The sequence below is a fragment of the Vicia villosa genome, linkage group LG5 (genome assembly GCF_029867415.1).
Source record: "Vicia villosa cultivar HV-30 ecotype Madison, WI linkage group LG5, Vvil1.0, whole genome shotgun sequence".
Classification (NCBI taxonomy): Eukaryota; Viridiplantae; Streptophyta; class Magnoliopsida; order Fabales; family Fabaceae; genus Vicia; species Vicia villosa.
Window position 1 is genome coordinate 111,974,691 of NC_081184.1, and position 15,495 is coordinate 111,990,185.

Consider the following 15,495-nt stretch of genomic DNA (forward strand, 5'->3'; position numbering starts at 1 on the left):
CCATCTTGAAGGCTTCATATTTCTGGATTAGAGCAAGAGCTTTAGTCTCCTTGACTTGAGTATTTCCTTCATGGGTCATTTTCAATGACTCATATACATCATAGGCCGTTTCCCTGTTAGATATCTTCTCATACTCAACATGAGAGATAGCATTCAGCAAAACAGTTCTACATTTATGATGATTCTTGAAAAGCTTCTTCTGATCATCATTCATTTCTTGCCTTGTAAGCCTTACGCCACTAGCTTTCACTGGATGTTTGTAACCATCCATCAGAAGATCCCATAGTTCACCATCTAGACCAAGAAAGTAACTTTCCAGTTTATCTTTCCAGTATTCAAAGTTTTCACCATCAAATACTGGTGGTCTAGTATAACCATTGTTACCATTGTATTGCTCAGCAGAGCCAGATGTAGATGCAGATGTATTTGTTGGAATTTCACCAGCCATCTTTTACTGAAGCGTTTTTCTTTTTCTGAATCTTTTCTAAACACGGTTAAGTGCTTGCACCTTAGAACCGACGCTCTGATACCAATTGAAGGATAGAAAAACACTTAGAAAGGGGGGGTTTGAATAAGTGTAGTCTTAAAAACTTGAACGATAAAAAAAATTGCACAGTTATTTTTATCCTGGTTCGTTGTTAACTAAACTACTCCAGTCCACCCCCACGGAGTGATTTACCTCACCTGAGGATTTAATCCACTAATCGCAACAGATTACAATGGTTTTCCACTTAGCCCACGACTAAGTCTTCTAGAGTATCCTGATCACAACCTGATCACTCTAGGAACAAATGCTTAGACACAAGCTAAGACTTTCTTAGAGTATCCTGACCACCACGTGATCACTCTAATTACAACTGCTTAGACACAAGCTAAGACTTCCTAGAGTATCCTGATCAACACTTGATCACTCTAGTTACTTACAAATTAATGTAATCAATTCTAAGAGTATTACAAATGCTTCTGAAAAGCTATAATCACAACAGTGATATTTCTCTTAATGTTTAAGCTTAATCTCACTAATATATTACAACAGCAATGTAGTGAGCTTTGATGAAGATGAAGTTTCTGAGCTTTGAGTTGAACAGCGTTTCAGCAAGTTTTTCAGAATAAGTTCTTTCAAAATCGTTTAGAGTTGGTAACCTTGCTTCTCATCAGAACTTCATTTATATAGGCGTTTGAGAAGATGACCGTTTGGAGCATTTAATGCTTTGCGTATTCAGTACATCATTGCATTTAATGTTTCACGCTTTTGTCAACTACCTCGAGCCTTGTTCACGCTGTGTCTACTGACGTTGCCTTTAATAGCTTCCAACGTTCCTTTTGTCAGTCAGCGTAGCCTGCCACCTGTACTTTCTTCTGATCTGATGTTTGTGTATACAACGTTTGAATATCATCCGAGTCAAAAAGCTTGGTGCATAGCATCTTCTTGTCTTCTGACCTTGAAGTGCTTCTGAGCGTGATACCATGAGAACTTCAGTGCTTTTGCTTCTGATCTCAAGTTCTTCTGATGCTTCCATAGACCCATGTTCTGATTCTGCCTTGACCATCTTCTGATGTCTTGCCAGACCATGTTCTGATGTTGCATGCTGAACCTTCTGAGACAAAGCTTCTGAGCGCTGATTTGTGTATACTCTTTATATATTTCCTGAAAGGGAAATTGCAATGTATTAGAGTACCACATTATCTCACACAAAATTCATATCCTTGTTATCATCAAAACTAAGAATATTGATCAGAACAAATCTTGTTCTAACATACTAGGGTAAGGATGGTCTCTTCGTTTGTTGGGGTTACTAGAAGATTAAGAACCTCTTTGTATAGAGGGGAGAGAGAGAGAGAGAGAGAGAGAGAGAGAGGGACTAACCATGAATGGTGGCAATGACTCTATCGAAAAAACTTGACCATAACGGAGGAAATTGATATCCACCTTGGGAGATATAAGAAGCACAAGCAAAGTGTAGATGTTTTTCATGTTGGTTGCATTTGCGGTAAAACATACCTGGGTGTTTAATGTCTTGACTTATGTTATGACATGATTTATATTGTGTTATACATGTTGCATATGTGTTAAGCTAATACAGGTTTTATTAGTGAATGTCATGACCGATGTCATGACATCCATGTCTGACAGCAGGGGCTATTATATTTTATTATTGTGTTTCCTGATTTCTCTCAATCTACAATTTAGGAAACCTTTTATTGTGTGCTGAATATTTCGTCTAGAAGATTTCGCTGACAGCACATTCTGTAACAACCAAATGGCGTGTAAATTAGGTTAACTTGGTTAACCCTAATTTGATTCTTGAAAATCCCAATGCCCAAGAGCTGCATATAAGAAGACTGTAATCCTAATTTGGAACGCAGAGAGAGAATTTTTAATTGTGAAGAACCGTAGTTTTGTAGCTGTCTCTTGTACTCCAAGCAATTGTCTTTTGATGATTGTATTGGAATAGGTTGTTTATGTATTTTGTCACTCTAAGCTTTTAAGCACGAGTATGTGTCTCTTGATTGAAGCTTTTAAGCAGATCAATGTGTGTTTTTGAAGTGTGTCTTCTCTCTCAATTTGTTTAATGTTTATTTGTAATCACTGCTATGATTGAGGGGGAGTGAGTGGAGATACTCAGGTTTAGGAATAGATTGGAATTACGTTGGGTAGGTTTTAAGTAAGGATTTGTAAGCGGGGGAGTTTAACTCCGAATTAATTCTTCTTATATTGGATTCCCTCCCTGGCTTGGTAGCCCCCATAGTATGTTGTTTGAACTGACCTGGGTAAACAATTATGTGTGTTCTTTATAGTTTTATGTTGTTCTGTCTTTAATTGTTGTGTTATTTTGGATGTCATAACATCCAGTAGGACATCGAACGTGAGTTACTAGAATTTTCAATTGGCATCAGAGCAGGCACCCTGCCTGTTTACATCTGGGTGAGATCTAGGGACAACAAAATTCTGGTACTATGGAGAAGGAATTGTTAGTGTTTGGGAGTAGACCACCCATCCTGGATTACTCTAACTATGACTACTGGAAACCTCGTATGGTAGCTATCATAAAGTCTGTGGACAGCAAGGCCTGGAGAGCTGTGGAAAGCGGATGGAAACATCCTGAGAAGGTTATGGAAGATGGAACCACTGTTCTAATTCATGAAGCACAATGGAACAAAACTGAAGAAGAGCTAGCTTTGGGAAATTCCAAGGCCCTAAATGCCTTGTTCAATGGAATTGACAAGAACATATTCAGACTTGTGCAGCACTGTGATCTAGCTAAAGAGGTTTGGGATATTCTCAAGACATCTCATGAAGGTACATCCAAGGTAAAGATGTCTAAACTTCAAATGCTTACCACTAAGTTTGAAAATCTCAAGATGAAAGAGGATGAAACCATTTATGAATTTTACATGAATGTCCTTGAGATTGCTAATAACTCAGGAGCCTTAGGAGAAAAAATGTCTAAAGAAAAACTGGTGAGAAAGATCCTCAGATCACTGCCTAAGAGATTTGATATGAAGGTGACTGCCATAGAAGAAGCCCAGAACATCAGCAACATGAAGCTGGACGAACTCATTGGTTCTCTACAAACCTTTGAGATGAGTATTTGTGAGTCTGTTGAAAAGAAGAACAAAAGCATAGCTTTTTGTTTCCAACACAGAAGATAATTCAAGAGGAAGCAATGGTGGAAGTGATGAAAAATTATCAGAAGCCATAGCCATGCTTGGAAAACAATTCAACAGGTTTATTAAAAGGGTTGATCAGAAGTCCAGACCCAATGTCTAGAACACTTCCAATGACACCAGCAAGACCTATGATCCTAGCAGAATATTCAAAGCAGAAGAGAAGCCCAATCAAGGAAAAGGGGTTCAGTGCCATAGATGTGAAAGATATGGACACATTAGAGCTGAATGTCCTACCTACCTCAAAGAGCAAAGGAAAGGGATGTCTGTCACTCGATCTGATGGAGATTCAGATAGTGATGCTGAAGAGGAATGTGTTGCACTAACGAGTGTGTGTACACTTGAATACAAATTCGTCAAAGAGGATCCTACCTTTGAAGAACCGGCTGCCTCATATAATGATCTATGTGTCAAGAGTACTGAAGTGTGTAAAATAAGGGAGAAGCAAAAGAAAATTATAGAAGAGTTGGAAGTCGATAAGAAAGAACTTCTAGCAACCATAACACATCTCAATGGTGAAGTCAGCACACTCAACTTCAAACTAGATCAGATGACAAGATCAATCAGAATGCTGAACAATGGGACTGAATCCCTGGAAAAGATTTTGGAACTTGGATAGGAAGTAGGGAATTTGTCTGGATTAGGATTTATGAATAAACCTGAACCCAATCTAGGATGCAAAAGATCAGAACTTGAAGCTCACCATGTCAACCAGATGTCAGCATCGATGTCACGACATCATGAAAAGAGAAACTAGAACCAAACAAAGAAGAAATTTCAAAGATGGAGATGCCACTGCTGTGGAAGGTTTGGCCACCTAAAACCGTTCTGCTACAAACTGTTTGGTTACCCCTATCAAACAGCTCAGGACAATCTCAAACAGCATAACCCTATCAAGAAACAATAATGGGTTGCCAAAGTTTCTGCCTTGATTGCTCACACCTCCTTGAGGGTGTCAACCAAAGGAGACTGGTATTTTTATAGTGGATGTTCAAAATACATGACGAGAATGAAGAACTTGTTAGAAGAGATCAAGCCGCATTCCACTAGCTATGTGACTTTTGATGATGGAGCCAAAGGAGAGATCAAAGGGGTAGGAAAACTAGAACATTCAGGAGCCCCTCAACTAGACTGTGTTCTGCTGGTCAAAGGACTAGCTGCAAACTTGATCAGCATCAGTCAACTGTAGGTTCAAGGACTAAGAGTCAGATTTACCAAAGATGAATGTGTAGTCACTAATGAAGAAAATGTAGAGGTCATGAAAGGAGTTAGATCCAAAGACAACTGTTACTTGTGGGAACCCAAAACAGCAAGTCATTCATCAATATGTTCCATGGCAAAAGAAGAAAAAGAGGTGAGACTGTGGCATCAAAAACTGGGTCATCTACATCTGAGAGGAATGAAAAAGATCATAAACAAGGAAGTTGTGAGAGGAATTCCAAAACTACAGATTGATAAAGGCAAAGTGTGCGGAGAATGTCAGGCTAACAAGCAAACCAGGACTCCTCATCCAAAGATTAATCAACTCACTACTTCCAAAACTTTGGAACTATTGCATATGGATCTAATGGGACCAATGCAAGTGGAGAGTCCTGGAGGGAAAAGGTATGCATATGTGGTGGTTGATGATTACTCCAGATACACATGGATAAGCCTCATTAGAGAAAAATCAGATGTGTTTGAGGTGTTTAAGGATCTCTGCACCAGACTGCAAAGAGAAAAGGAAAGTGTTGTCATCAGAATCAGGAGTGATCATGGAAAGGAATTTGAGAATGCCAAATTTGCTGAATTCTTCTCAACTGAAGGAATCAGTCATGAATTTTCTTATCATATTACACCTCAACAAAATGGAGTAGTAGAAAGGAAAAACAGGACTATACAAGAATCATCCAGAGCGATGATTCACGCAAAGAAGCTACCTATGTACTTTTGGGCTGAGGCTATGAACACAGCCTGCTATGTCCATAACAGAGTAACATTGAGAAAAGGAACCTCCTCAACTCTTTATGAACTCTGGAGAGGTAAGAAACCAATTGTCAAGTACTTTCATGTGTTTGGTAGCAAATGCTATATCTTGACAGATCGTGACCAAAGAAGGAAAATGGACTCTAAAAGTGATGAAGATATATTCTTGGGATACTCCACAAACAACAGAGCCTATAGAGTATTCAACACCAGAACACAAATGTTGATGGAATCCATCAATGTTATTGTTGATGATCAACATGGAGAATTCGATGTCACAGAGAATGTCGAAACATTCCTTGAAATTCAGGCTGAACAGATAGACCAACCTGAAGTGAGTAATGAGACTCCTTCAGAACCCGAACCTGAAGCAATCAACAAAGATCCATCTATCAGAATTCAGAAAGATCATCCCAAGGAACTTATCATAGGAGATCTCAGCAGTGGAATAATGACCAGATCAAGAGGAACCATAGCCAACTCCTGCTTTGTGTCCAAAATTGAACCAAAAAATGTGAAGGAAGCCTTGACAGATGAATTTTGGATCAATGCCATGCAAGATGAACTTGCACAGTTCAAAAAAAATGAAGTATGGGAACTGGTACCTAGACCAGAAGGAACGAATATCATTGGTACCAAGTGGATATACAAGAACAAGTCTGATGAACAAGGAGTCATAACCAGAAACAAAGCCAGACTAGTAGCACAAGGATACACTCAAGTAGAGGGAGTAGACTTTGATGAGACTTTTGCACCTGTATCAAGACTTGAGTCAATCAGACTACTACTAGGAGTATCCTGCATCTTGAAGTTCAAGCTATATCAGATGGATGTAAAAAGTGCCTTTCTAAATGGATATTTGAATGAAGAAGTGTATGTGGAACAACCTAAAGGCTTGCTGATCCAAATCTGCCTGATCATGTCTATAAACTAATAAAAGTTCTCTATGGTTTGAAACAAGCTCCTAGAGCTTGGTATGAGAGGTTAACTGAATTTCTGACCACTAATGGATATAAGAAAGAAGGAATAGACAAAACCCTCTTTGTAAAGAATGAAGATGGAAGAATCATGATTGCACAAATATATGTGGATGACATAGTGTTTGGGGGAATGTCTGATGCAATGGTAAAACACTTTGTCAGTCAAATGCAGACTGAGTTTGAAATGAGTATGGTTGGAGAATTGACTTACTTCCTTGGACTTCAAATCAAGCAAATGGAAGACTCCATTTTTTGTCTCAAAGCAAATATGCCAAGAACATAGTGAAAATGTTTGGAATGGATAATGTGAGTCACAAAAGAACTTCTGCACCAACACATCTAAAGCTATCCAAAGATGAAGAGGGCATAAGTGTTGACCAAAGTTTGTACAGGAGCATGATTGGAAGCTTGCTATATCTAACAGCCAGCGGACCAGATATTGCATTTGCAGTTGGAGTATGTGTCAGATATCAAGTAGAGCCAAAGGTAAGTAACTTAAACCAAGTCAAGAGAATCTTCAAATATGTAAATGGAACTTCTGACTATGGCATATTGTACACTCACGGGTGTGACCCTGTTCTGACTAGATATTGTGATGCTGAATGGGCCGGAAGTGCTGATGACAGAAAAAGCACATCTACAGGATGTTTCTTCTTAGGAAACAATCTCATATCATGGCTTAGCAAGAAGCAGAGTTGTGTCTCATTATCAACTGCTGAAGCATAATACATAGCAGTTGATAGTAGCTGTTCTCAACTGGTTTGGATGAAACAAATGCTGACTGAATATAATGTTTCACAGAATGTCATGATTTTGTATTGTGACAATATCAGTGCTATCAACATCTCCAAAAATCCAATTCAGCATAGCAGAACCAAACATATAGATATCTGACATCACTTTATTAGAGAACTCGTAGAAGACAAGATGATTTTCTTAGAACATGTATCCACTAAACTTCAACTAGCTGACATTTTCACAAAAGCCCTTGATGCTACACAGTTTGAAAACTTGCAGAGCAAGTTAGGAATCTGCATCTTTGAGGAACCATAATTCAAAAAAAAAAATTGAATATTAGAGAGAAGACAATTGTTTGCTTTGGCAACTTTTGTGGCCAAACAGGGGGAGAAGTAGTAATGTCACCCCATAACAACAAGTATGTGGTGTCTGCTGTAAGTGTTTCTCTGATATGGTGTGACAGGTTGTTTTAGCCAAAAATTTGCCAAAGGGGGAGATTGTAGATGTTTTTCATGTTGGCTGCATTTGTGGTAAAACATACCTGGTGTTTAATGTCTTGACTGATGTCATGACATGATTTATATTGTGTTATGCAGGTTGCATATGTGTTAAGCTAATACAGGTTTTGTTAGTGAATGTCATGACCGATGTCATGACATCCTTGTCTGACAGCAGGGGCTGTTATAGTTTATTATTATGTTTCCTGATTTCTCTCAATCTACAATTTAGGAAACCTTTTATTGTGTGCTGAATATTTCGTTTAGAAGATTTCGCTGACAGCACATTCTGTAACAACCAGATGGCGTGTAAATTAGGTTAACTTAGTTAACCCTAATTTGATTCTTGAAAAGCCCAATGCCCAAGAGCTGCATATAAGAAGACTGCAATCCTAATTTGGAACGCAGAGAGAGAATTTTTAATTGTGAAGAACTGTAGTTCTGTAGCTGTCTCTTGTACTCCAAGCAATTGTCTTTTGATGATTGTATTGGAATAGGTTGTTTATGTATTTTGTCACTCTAAGCTTTTAAGTACGAGTGTGTGTCTCTTGATTGAAGCTTTTAAGCAGATCAAGGTGTGTTTTTGAAATGTGTCTTCTCTCTCAATTTGTTTAATGTTTATTTGTAATCACTATTGTGATTGAGGGGGAGTGAGTGGAGATACTCAGGTCTAGGAATAGATTGGAATTTTGTTGGGTAGGTTTTAAGTAAGGAGTTGTAAACGGGGGAGTTTAACTCCGAAATAATTCTGCTTATATTGGATTCCCTCCCTGGCTTGGTAGCCCCCAGAGTATGTTGTTTGAACTGAACTGGGTAAACAATTCTGTGTGTTCTTTATTGTTTTATGCTGTTATGTCTTTAATTATTTTGTGTTATTTTGGATGTCATAATATCCAGTACGACATCAATCGTGAGTTACTAGAATTTTCACAAAATGTTGAACATTGAAATCTCCAATCATTAGTTCCAGGATTCTTGCGAGCTGCATTCGTTACATTGCGTTTGAGGGTTTTTCTGTGTACTAGGCGTGGTGGGTGTGGGGTAAAGAATGAGAGGAAAATTAATTTTATAAAATGTTACTGGAGGAGTGCTAGTAACACTATTTTCAACACTCTCTTAAACACAAACTTTTTATTAGTTGAAATATGTGTGGGTCTCTCACTTTGGAAATAGTACACACATAAAGTGGTAGGACTCACACATGTTTCAACCAATAAAAGAGAGAGTGTTTGAGAGTGTTATTAGCATTCCCCATGTTACTATTAGATTGAAACTGAAATTGGTGTAAGTGGGAGAGAAATGTGAAAGGGAAAATGAAATTGTTTGAGTGAAGAAAAATATGAGAGGGAATCGAAATTAATTTTGAGTGAGAGGAAAGTTGAAAAAGATTGGGTTAATATTATTGTAAATAAAGTTAATTACATTTCTAACTCAATTAATATGTAAAAAAATTATTTTATTAGACTTTGATTTTTTTTTATCATTTAAATTTATTTTTATTTTATGTTAATTCTTACCTTAGTTATGTGTAATTTTGGTCAAACAAATTTTTATTTTTTTTAACATATAGTATAAGATATTAAATAATATGTTTTACTAAAATTAAATATGTTTGCTTTTATTTTTATAGAATTTCATATTAATTATTTATTTAATAATATTTTTAATTTGGGGATGATTTTTAAAAAAAAATTATATTTTAGTTTTTTTATTAATTATAGATTTTTTAAATTTAATTTCTATACAAATTTTTAGACTTTTATTTTGAATGAAACTGAAAAATTCATATGATAAAATAAATTTTATTTAAAACAAAGTTAAACTACAATGTCGTTTAAAAATCAATTTTTTTCATAATCAATTAAAAACATCATACGAGAAGATATGTTTGTACGATAAAATAATTATTTATTTTAAAAAATATTTTTAATATTATTTTAAATTAAATTTTAAACTATAATTTCATTTAAAAAATTCAAATGAAATTTATATTATATAATATAATATATTAGAGATGGAATATTTCCCTCACAAAATTATGAAACATGTTTATGAGAAAATTTGTGACGGAAACATTGGTAAAGAATAACATTCATCTCAAATTCCTTACTTTTATCAATTTTTTAAGGGATTTTTTGTGACACAAAAATAATCTTATTAATTTTTATTCACTTATGATTTATCATCTATATAATTTTCCCTAGCTAAATCCATCGTAATTAGTGAAGGATTTAATTCCCTCACAAATTTCCGTCCCTAATTTGCTTTTTTTAGTAGTGAGTTGAGTAAGACTTTCAAATTGTTATGGGCGTGTGTTTGAGCCTACTGGTTGACATTTTTTTATGTGAATAACACAATTAAATTCCTAAAAATCAAATTCCTTGGTTCAAACTAAGGACCATTTGGTTGCAAACGAAGGTATATTCATTGCACTACTTTATAAATTAGTTATTTAACTTGCAAAATTGTATATATTATAACCAAATTGTATATGTTAATTAAACCCCTTTTTTTATTGAGGCCCCCAAATATTTGAGGCCTTAGCTCACCTTGCACACCCACAGGCTCGGCCTTCTATATATATTCAAAAAAAAATTGTTTTGTTTTTTTTTTAATATATTTTGGGGTTTTCTTTTTTGAAGTAATTTATTTTGGGGTTTAGTTGACATGGTAAACATGTTTATAAAGTAGAATACACAGACCTAAGTCTACATCATAAGTGTCAGAAGTGGAAGCAAAATTTGTTTATGTCCAATTGTTGTAGAACAATGCCTTAATTGAAGATTCATACGAAGAAAAAGTCACCTCGAAATCGACATGTTTTACTATGGAAGGATTGAACAATTTTTTTAACTAAGAAACAAGAATTGAGGGATAAGGTTCAACCCTACCAATAAACAATTGGAAGATCGAGGTGCACGAAAGAGGAAACGACTTGAAAGGTGCACTATGAAATCATAAATTTTAGAAAGGGGAAAAGACTGATAACAAATAATTAGTAACAATGGTTCATCAAAGGTCACAAAATTATCAATATTCACTCATTACGATCATACAGGGTCACCAAAATCTAGAGATTCAATGATCATGTCACACCTCAAAAAGTAATGGTATCATCATTATGTCATCCAAGCAAATCAACATGCACATTTTCCCCAGCACATAACACATGCAAGACTATGTTATAATATCCCATCACATCTCTCGGACTTCCAACGCCTTTTGAGCTACAAGTACAGGGAGTACAAGTACCACATCGACACATCCACTTTGGTGGTTCATCCCAACTTAGATATTTTTATCTCAGAAATTTTTCTTAAGTTTTCACACTTCAATGTCTTTTCTATCAATTACTTATTAAAATAGCTAAGGGTTTGAAGGACTTGTGAAATGGTGTGAGCCTAAGCAAGACAAATTAAAATATTGCACATATCGTTCACCTAAAAAGTTCACACGTTTAAGTACAAAACATGCCTAATAAAGAGCCATGAGTCATTTTTTGATGTTCCCACTTTAGTATTACAAGATGATATAATATGGTACCTCACCTCCGAGGTCATCCATATAAATTATTTGTCTATAAATCAGGTATCCAAATTCATTGAAGTAATCATGCAAACATGAAGCATCATCGTATCCAATAGATTCCACCACTTATCTCAGAGTTGATTACCCTAATGAGTATTCACCTATCAACACAAATCCTCAAGATCACCTCGTTAAAGTGAGCAGGTGCTTGAAGCTTATTAGAGTTCAATTACTCTACAAATAAATGCCCCACCTCTCATATATGATCACACAACCAACTTACTCATCTTCTACCTATTAGCTCATTGTCTTAGACATGAAAATATCTTTTTTAGATACTTTTATCACATTGAAAGAAACAGTGTGGCTAGAAGATTGAGAGGAGAACCCAATCACTATGCTTTTCAATAATTTTTTTTATATTTCATATAAAATTATCAGCATTCTAATTTTTAATTATTGTTATAAAAATTTAAACTCAATTTTATTTAATTTAATTTTTTTCTCAAATTAATATTAGTTAAAAATACTTAAATAACATGATTATTTGTAATAAAAATTAAATACAAATAAAAATATTAACATGTAAAGTAAAATTAGAGTTGTATAATTGAAACACAAAACAAATAAGTATTTTCATGATGATCTGTCAAGATGATTGATTCTACATTGAGAAATTGATTGAAGCGTTCCGAGTCCGACAATTGTACCCACTAGGCCACTAGAAAAGAAAAAGATAACACAAAGACTTTCCAAACCAGAAAGCTTCTACATCAGTTATTATCATCAGAGTTCAGAACTTGTCTTGATTCAACACATGGCGAGTGATAGGAAAATTGGTGTAGCTTTAGATTTCTCCAAGGGAAGCAAGATTGCTCTCAAATGGACTATTGACAACCTTCTCCGCCACGGTGACACTCTCTATATTGTTCACATCAATCATTCACAAGGCACTGAATCTCGTAATCTTCTATGGTCAACCACTGGTTCTCGTAAGTAAACAAACCTCTTCTCAAATGAAGATCTTAGTGTATATGTATAATTCTGATTGTTTTGATGTGGTTTTTGTGTGGTTGGAATTTGATGTAGCTCTTATCCCGTTGTCGGAGTTTCGTGAGAAGAACGTGATTCATCAGTATGAGGTGGAACCTGATGCTGAGGTTTTGGATATACTTGATACTGCTTCTAAACAGAAACAGGTTTTTTGTTTTTGTTTTGATTCATGTTTTGTGTTTGATTTGGTTAATGTTTTTTTTTTTAGATTTTTGTTGAAGTTGACTTAACTTGAGTTGAATATAGGTGACTGTGGTGGCGAAGGTGTATTGGGGAGATGCAAGAGAGAAAATTTGTGAGTCTGTTGGTGATTTGAAGCTTGATGCTTTGGTCATGGGTAGCAGAGGTTTGGGTGCCATACAAAGGTACTTTACTAATCAATGGTTTAATAGATTGGTTGGTTTTTGTCCGACACGGACAGTTGTGATTACGTTTAATAGATTGGTCGGTTTCTGTCGGACACCGTGTCAGTATTATCAGTATCGTGTTTCTGGTGTTTGTGATTCACCGTGTTTATTTGTTGGTTGATTGTATTGTAGGGTATTGATGGGGAGTGTGTCTACTTATGTGACTTCAAATGCAACTTGTCCAGTAACAATTGTGAAAGAATGAGTCTCTTCTACTGTCTGATATCTTGCTGTGTTTGGTTGATCTCGTTGCAAATGGATGTTCACTTTGTTCTTACATGTACTTTATTTATGGTCTATTAAGACTGGGTTGGTTTATTAAGACTATTTTAAGTTTATATAAGTGCTTATGCTAAAGCCAAAAGTGTGTTAATAATTGAGCTTTGTGCTGGATATGTTTCAAATTTGCTACCTAACATGATGGAGTGGATTGACATGTTTCATAGTTGATTCTTACTGTATTTGTGTGTCAAATAATCATCAAAGAGTTGCAAATTCTTTGTTTTGTTTTGTGTTCATCTTCAGGAGGTTGTCTTTCTTTAACTATTATGTCAAATGAGTTTTCAAAGAAGTTGATATCATGAGCTACAAAGAAGTTTTAAATATATAACTAATGTTTTTCAATAACAATCTTTAACTTTTACCCCCTTAATCTTATCACAAAACAACAAAACAAAATTTCTTCCTCCAAAGAATCTCACTATCCAGCCTAAAGAATTTCTCATGTTCCCGCATGGACCTAAGAGCCCTTTCAAAAGTTTCAGTAAGACTAAGATCACATGTCCATTATGAATAAGGTTCGAACAAACCTCCAAGAGAATCAAGGGTCATTGGATCAAGTTATGAGATAGACGGACATTAAACCAGAACAACTATAAAGTCTAATACAAAGTCTTGGAACTCATATACGCACTTTCTAACGGTAAGATACATCTCTTTTGATAGTCACTAATTTGTGTTTGCAAGTACAACTCTCCAACGCCAGATCGAAAACTTAAGGCTTCAACGGAAAATCAGAATATACCATTAAATATGAGTTCTTCTCTCCATTGGTGAACACCTTGAGTTTACGCTAGATCACTGACTTTGTCTGTGGGAAACTTTTCAAAGGTGTTTTCCTTTACTTAACTTCCAACCCAAATGGTACATTCTGGTGAAAGAAGTCTTCAACATAATCTCTTAGGAAGAATTCTTAGATAACCCTCCAATACTTGACAGGGACTCTGATCCAATCTTTCGTCATGGATGGTGACCCCAAACCTTTGGAAGAGAAACCTTTGGATGGGATCAAAGGGGATGAAGAAGTCATACCAGTGGAAGCAAGAAGAAAGATAAAGAGGCCAGAACCCCTAGAAGATTTTATCAAAATTCCCATTATAAAGGACTCATCAAAGTTCATCTAAGTTGGGGAAGGGATGCCCAAATCCTACATGTGAAACTCACATGCCTACAGAAAAACAATCAACTGAGAAGGTCGAAGCATCCAAAAGGGTCTTTAACGAGCTTTCAAGGGCAGAATTTGTAACCAGGGCAAAGTGCCACTGTAGTATAGTTGTAATAACTTTTTTTAACCTATCTCTCTTTTTAAGAAGGAAACAAGTGATTCCAAGCTTCTACGCCATGCTATCAAATAATTAAATGTTGCTTGCAAGCAAAGCAATAGTTTTGAAGGACGCAAGCAATAGCTATAATGTAATACAAATGCTGAGTTATTATTTTATAAAATCTGCATCTCCTTATCATATCAAAGCACATATTATTATGCAATGTTTCTTCCTCCGGTTGCTTCCACCACCTCCATCTCACCGGCAATGTCCGATGCATCACGCCGGAAACTAACAACAACCAGCATTCACATTATGGCCTTGGACGGGATCGTCAACGCAAATTCCCTCTTCACATTAGCGCTCTTCCTCGGCATCACATCCACCAACACCAACAACACTCTAATCGACGACAACCCTGCCTGCATAGCTGGACCCTCCATATCACAAAGTCTCATGGCCTTCCACGTCTACTCGTTCAGCTCATTTCTTTTCTCAAGCCTCATCGCTTTGGCTATTAAAAACGTTATCAGCATCAGCAAAGGCGTTGATGGAGCTGTTGCTACCAGGAAGTTGGTGCATGGTTATGAGTTAGCTGGGGAAGTTAACACTGTTGCTTTGAGGCTTGGGACATTGGTTTCGGCTTTTGGATCGGTTTTTGGATGTGGGTTTTTGGTTATGGCTTTGGTTGATTTGGTGCAGATTAAGTTGGGAACTTTGGCTTGTGGGAGTCATTATACTTTGTCTGCTATTGCTCCTTTGCTTATTCTTGTTCCTTCTGCGTTACTTATCTATGTTGTTCTTGTTCTCTATGCTTTTACTCGTTAATGCTAGCAAACATGTATATCTAAGGATGATGTTTATATTGTTAATAATCAAGGAATTAATCAAATACATGAGATATTTAAAAGGAAGAGAACCTTTCCAATTATTCAGGAAGGTGTAGCGTTCAATTTTGTTTCATAATGAATTGTGAAATTTGTGTGTATTATGATCATTGAAATCAATGTGGAATACATTGTGAAGCCAATCTAAATTCAATTCTTTCTCATGTCAACAAGTCTTCCACAAGTTCCACTTTCTCTAAGAACCCAATAGCAACTTATTGTCACTG

At 36.0% G+C, this 15,495-nt stretch overlaps 3 protein-coding genes across 3 annotated transcripts; all 3 read left to right on the forward strand.

Annotated features, from left to right (window-relative positions):
• The first annotated feature begins 6,902 nt into the window (after positions 1-6,902).
• On the forward strand, positions 6,903-7,340 carry LOC131605174 (uncharacterized mitochondrial protein AtMg00810-like). Its single transcript, XM_058877565.1, has one exon. It carries the CDS (start codon positions 6,903-6,905, stop codon positions 7,338-7,340), a length of 438 nt encoding a protein of 145 aa, XP_058733548.1.
• A 4,714-nt stretch (positions 7,341-12,054) lies between these two features.
• LOC131602013 (universal stress protein PHOS32-like) lies at positions 12,055-13,342 on the forward strand. Its single transcript, XM_058873957.1, has 4 exons — positions 12,055-12,369; positions 12,467-12,576; positions 12,677-12,795; positions 12,970-13,342. Exons 1-4 carry the CDS (start codon positions 12,195-12,197, stop codon positions 13,040-13,042), a joined length of 477 nt encoding a protein of 158 aa, XP_058729940.1. The 5' UTR covers positions 12,055-12,194; the 3' UTR covers positions 13,043-13,342.
• A 1,261-nt stretch (positions 13,343-14,603) lies between these two features.
• Positions 14,604-15,209, forward strand: LOC131605175 (uncharacterized). Its single transcript, XM_058877566.1, has one exon. The coding sequence runs from the start codon at positions 14,604-14,606 to the stop codon at positions 15,207-15,209; it is 606 nt and encodes a 201-aa protein (XP_058733549.1).
• The last annotated feature ends 286 nt before the right edge of the window (positions 15,210-15,495 follow it).

Bases quoted from the DNA above. Each gene is read 5' to 3' on its own strand.
- LOC131602013 (XM_058873957.1), top strand. From the start codon at position 12,195: ATGGCGAGTGATAGGAAAATTGGTGTAGCTTTAGATTTCTCCAAGGGA. The intron at 12,370-12,466 runs GTAAGTAAACAA...AATTTGATGTAG, and splicing joins ATGGTCAACCACTGGTTCTC to CTCTTATCCCGTTGTCGGAG. The intron at 12,577-12,676 runs GTTTTTTGTTTT...AGTTGAATATAG, and splicing joins CTGCTTCTAAACAGAAACAG to GTGACTGTGGTGGCGAAGGT.
- LOC131605174 (XM_058877565.1), top strand. From the start codon at position 6,903: ATGTTTGGAATGGATAATGTGAGTCACAAAAGAACTTCTGCACCAACA.
- LOC131605175 (XM_058877566.1), top strand. From the start codon at position 14,604: ATGTTTCTTCCTCCGGTTGCTTCCACCACCTCCATCTCACCGGCAATG.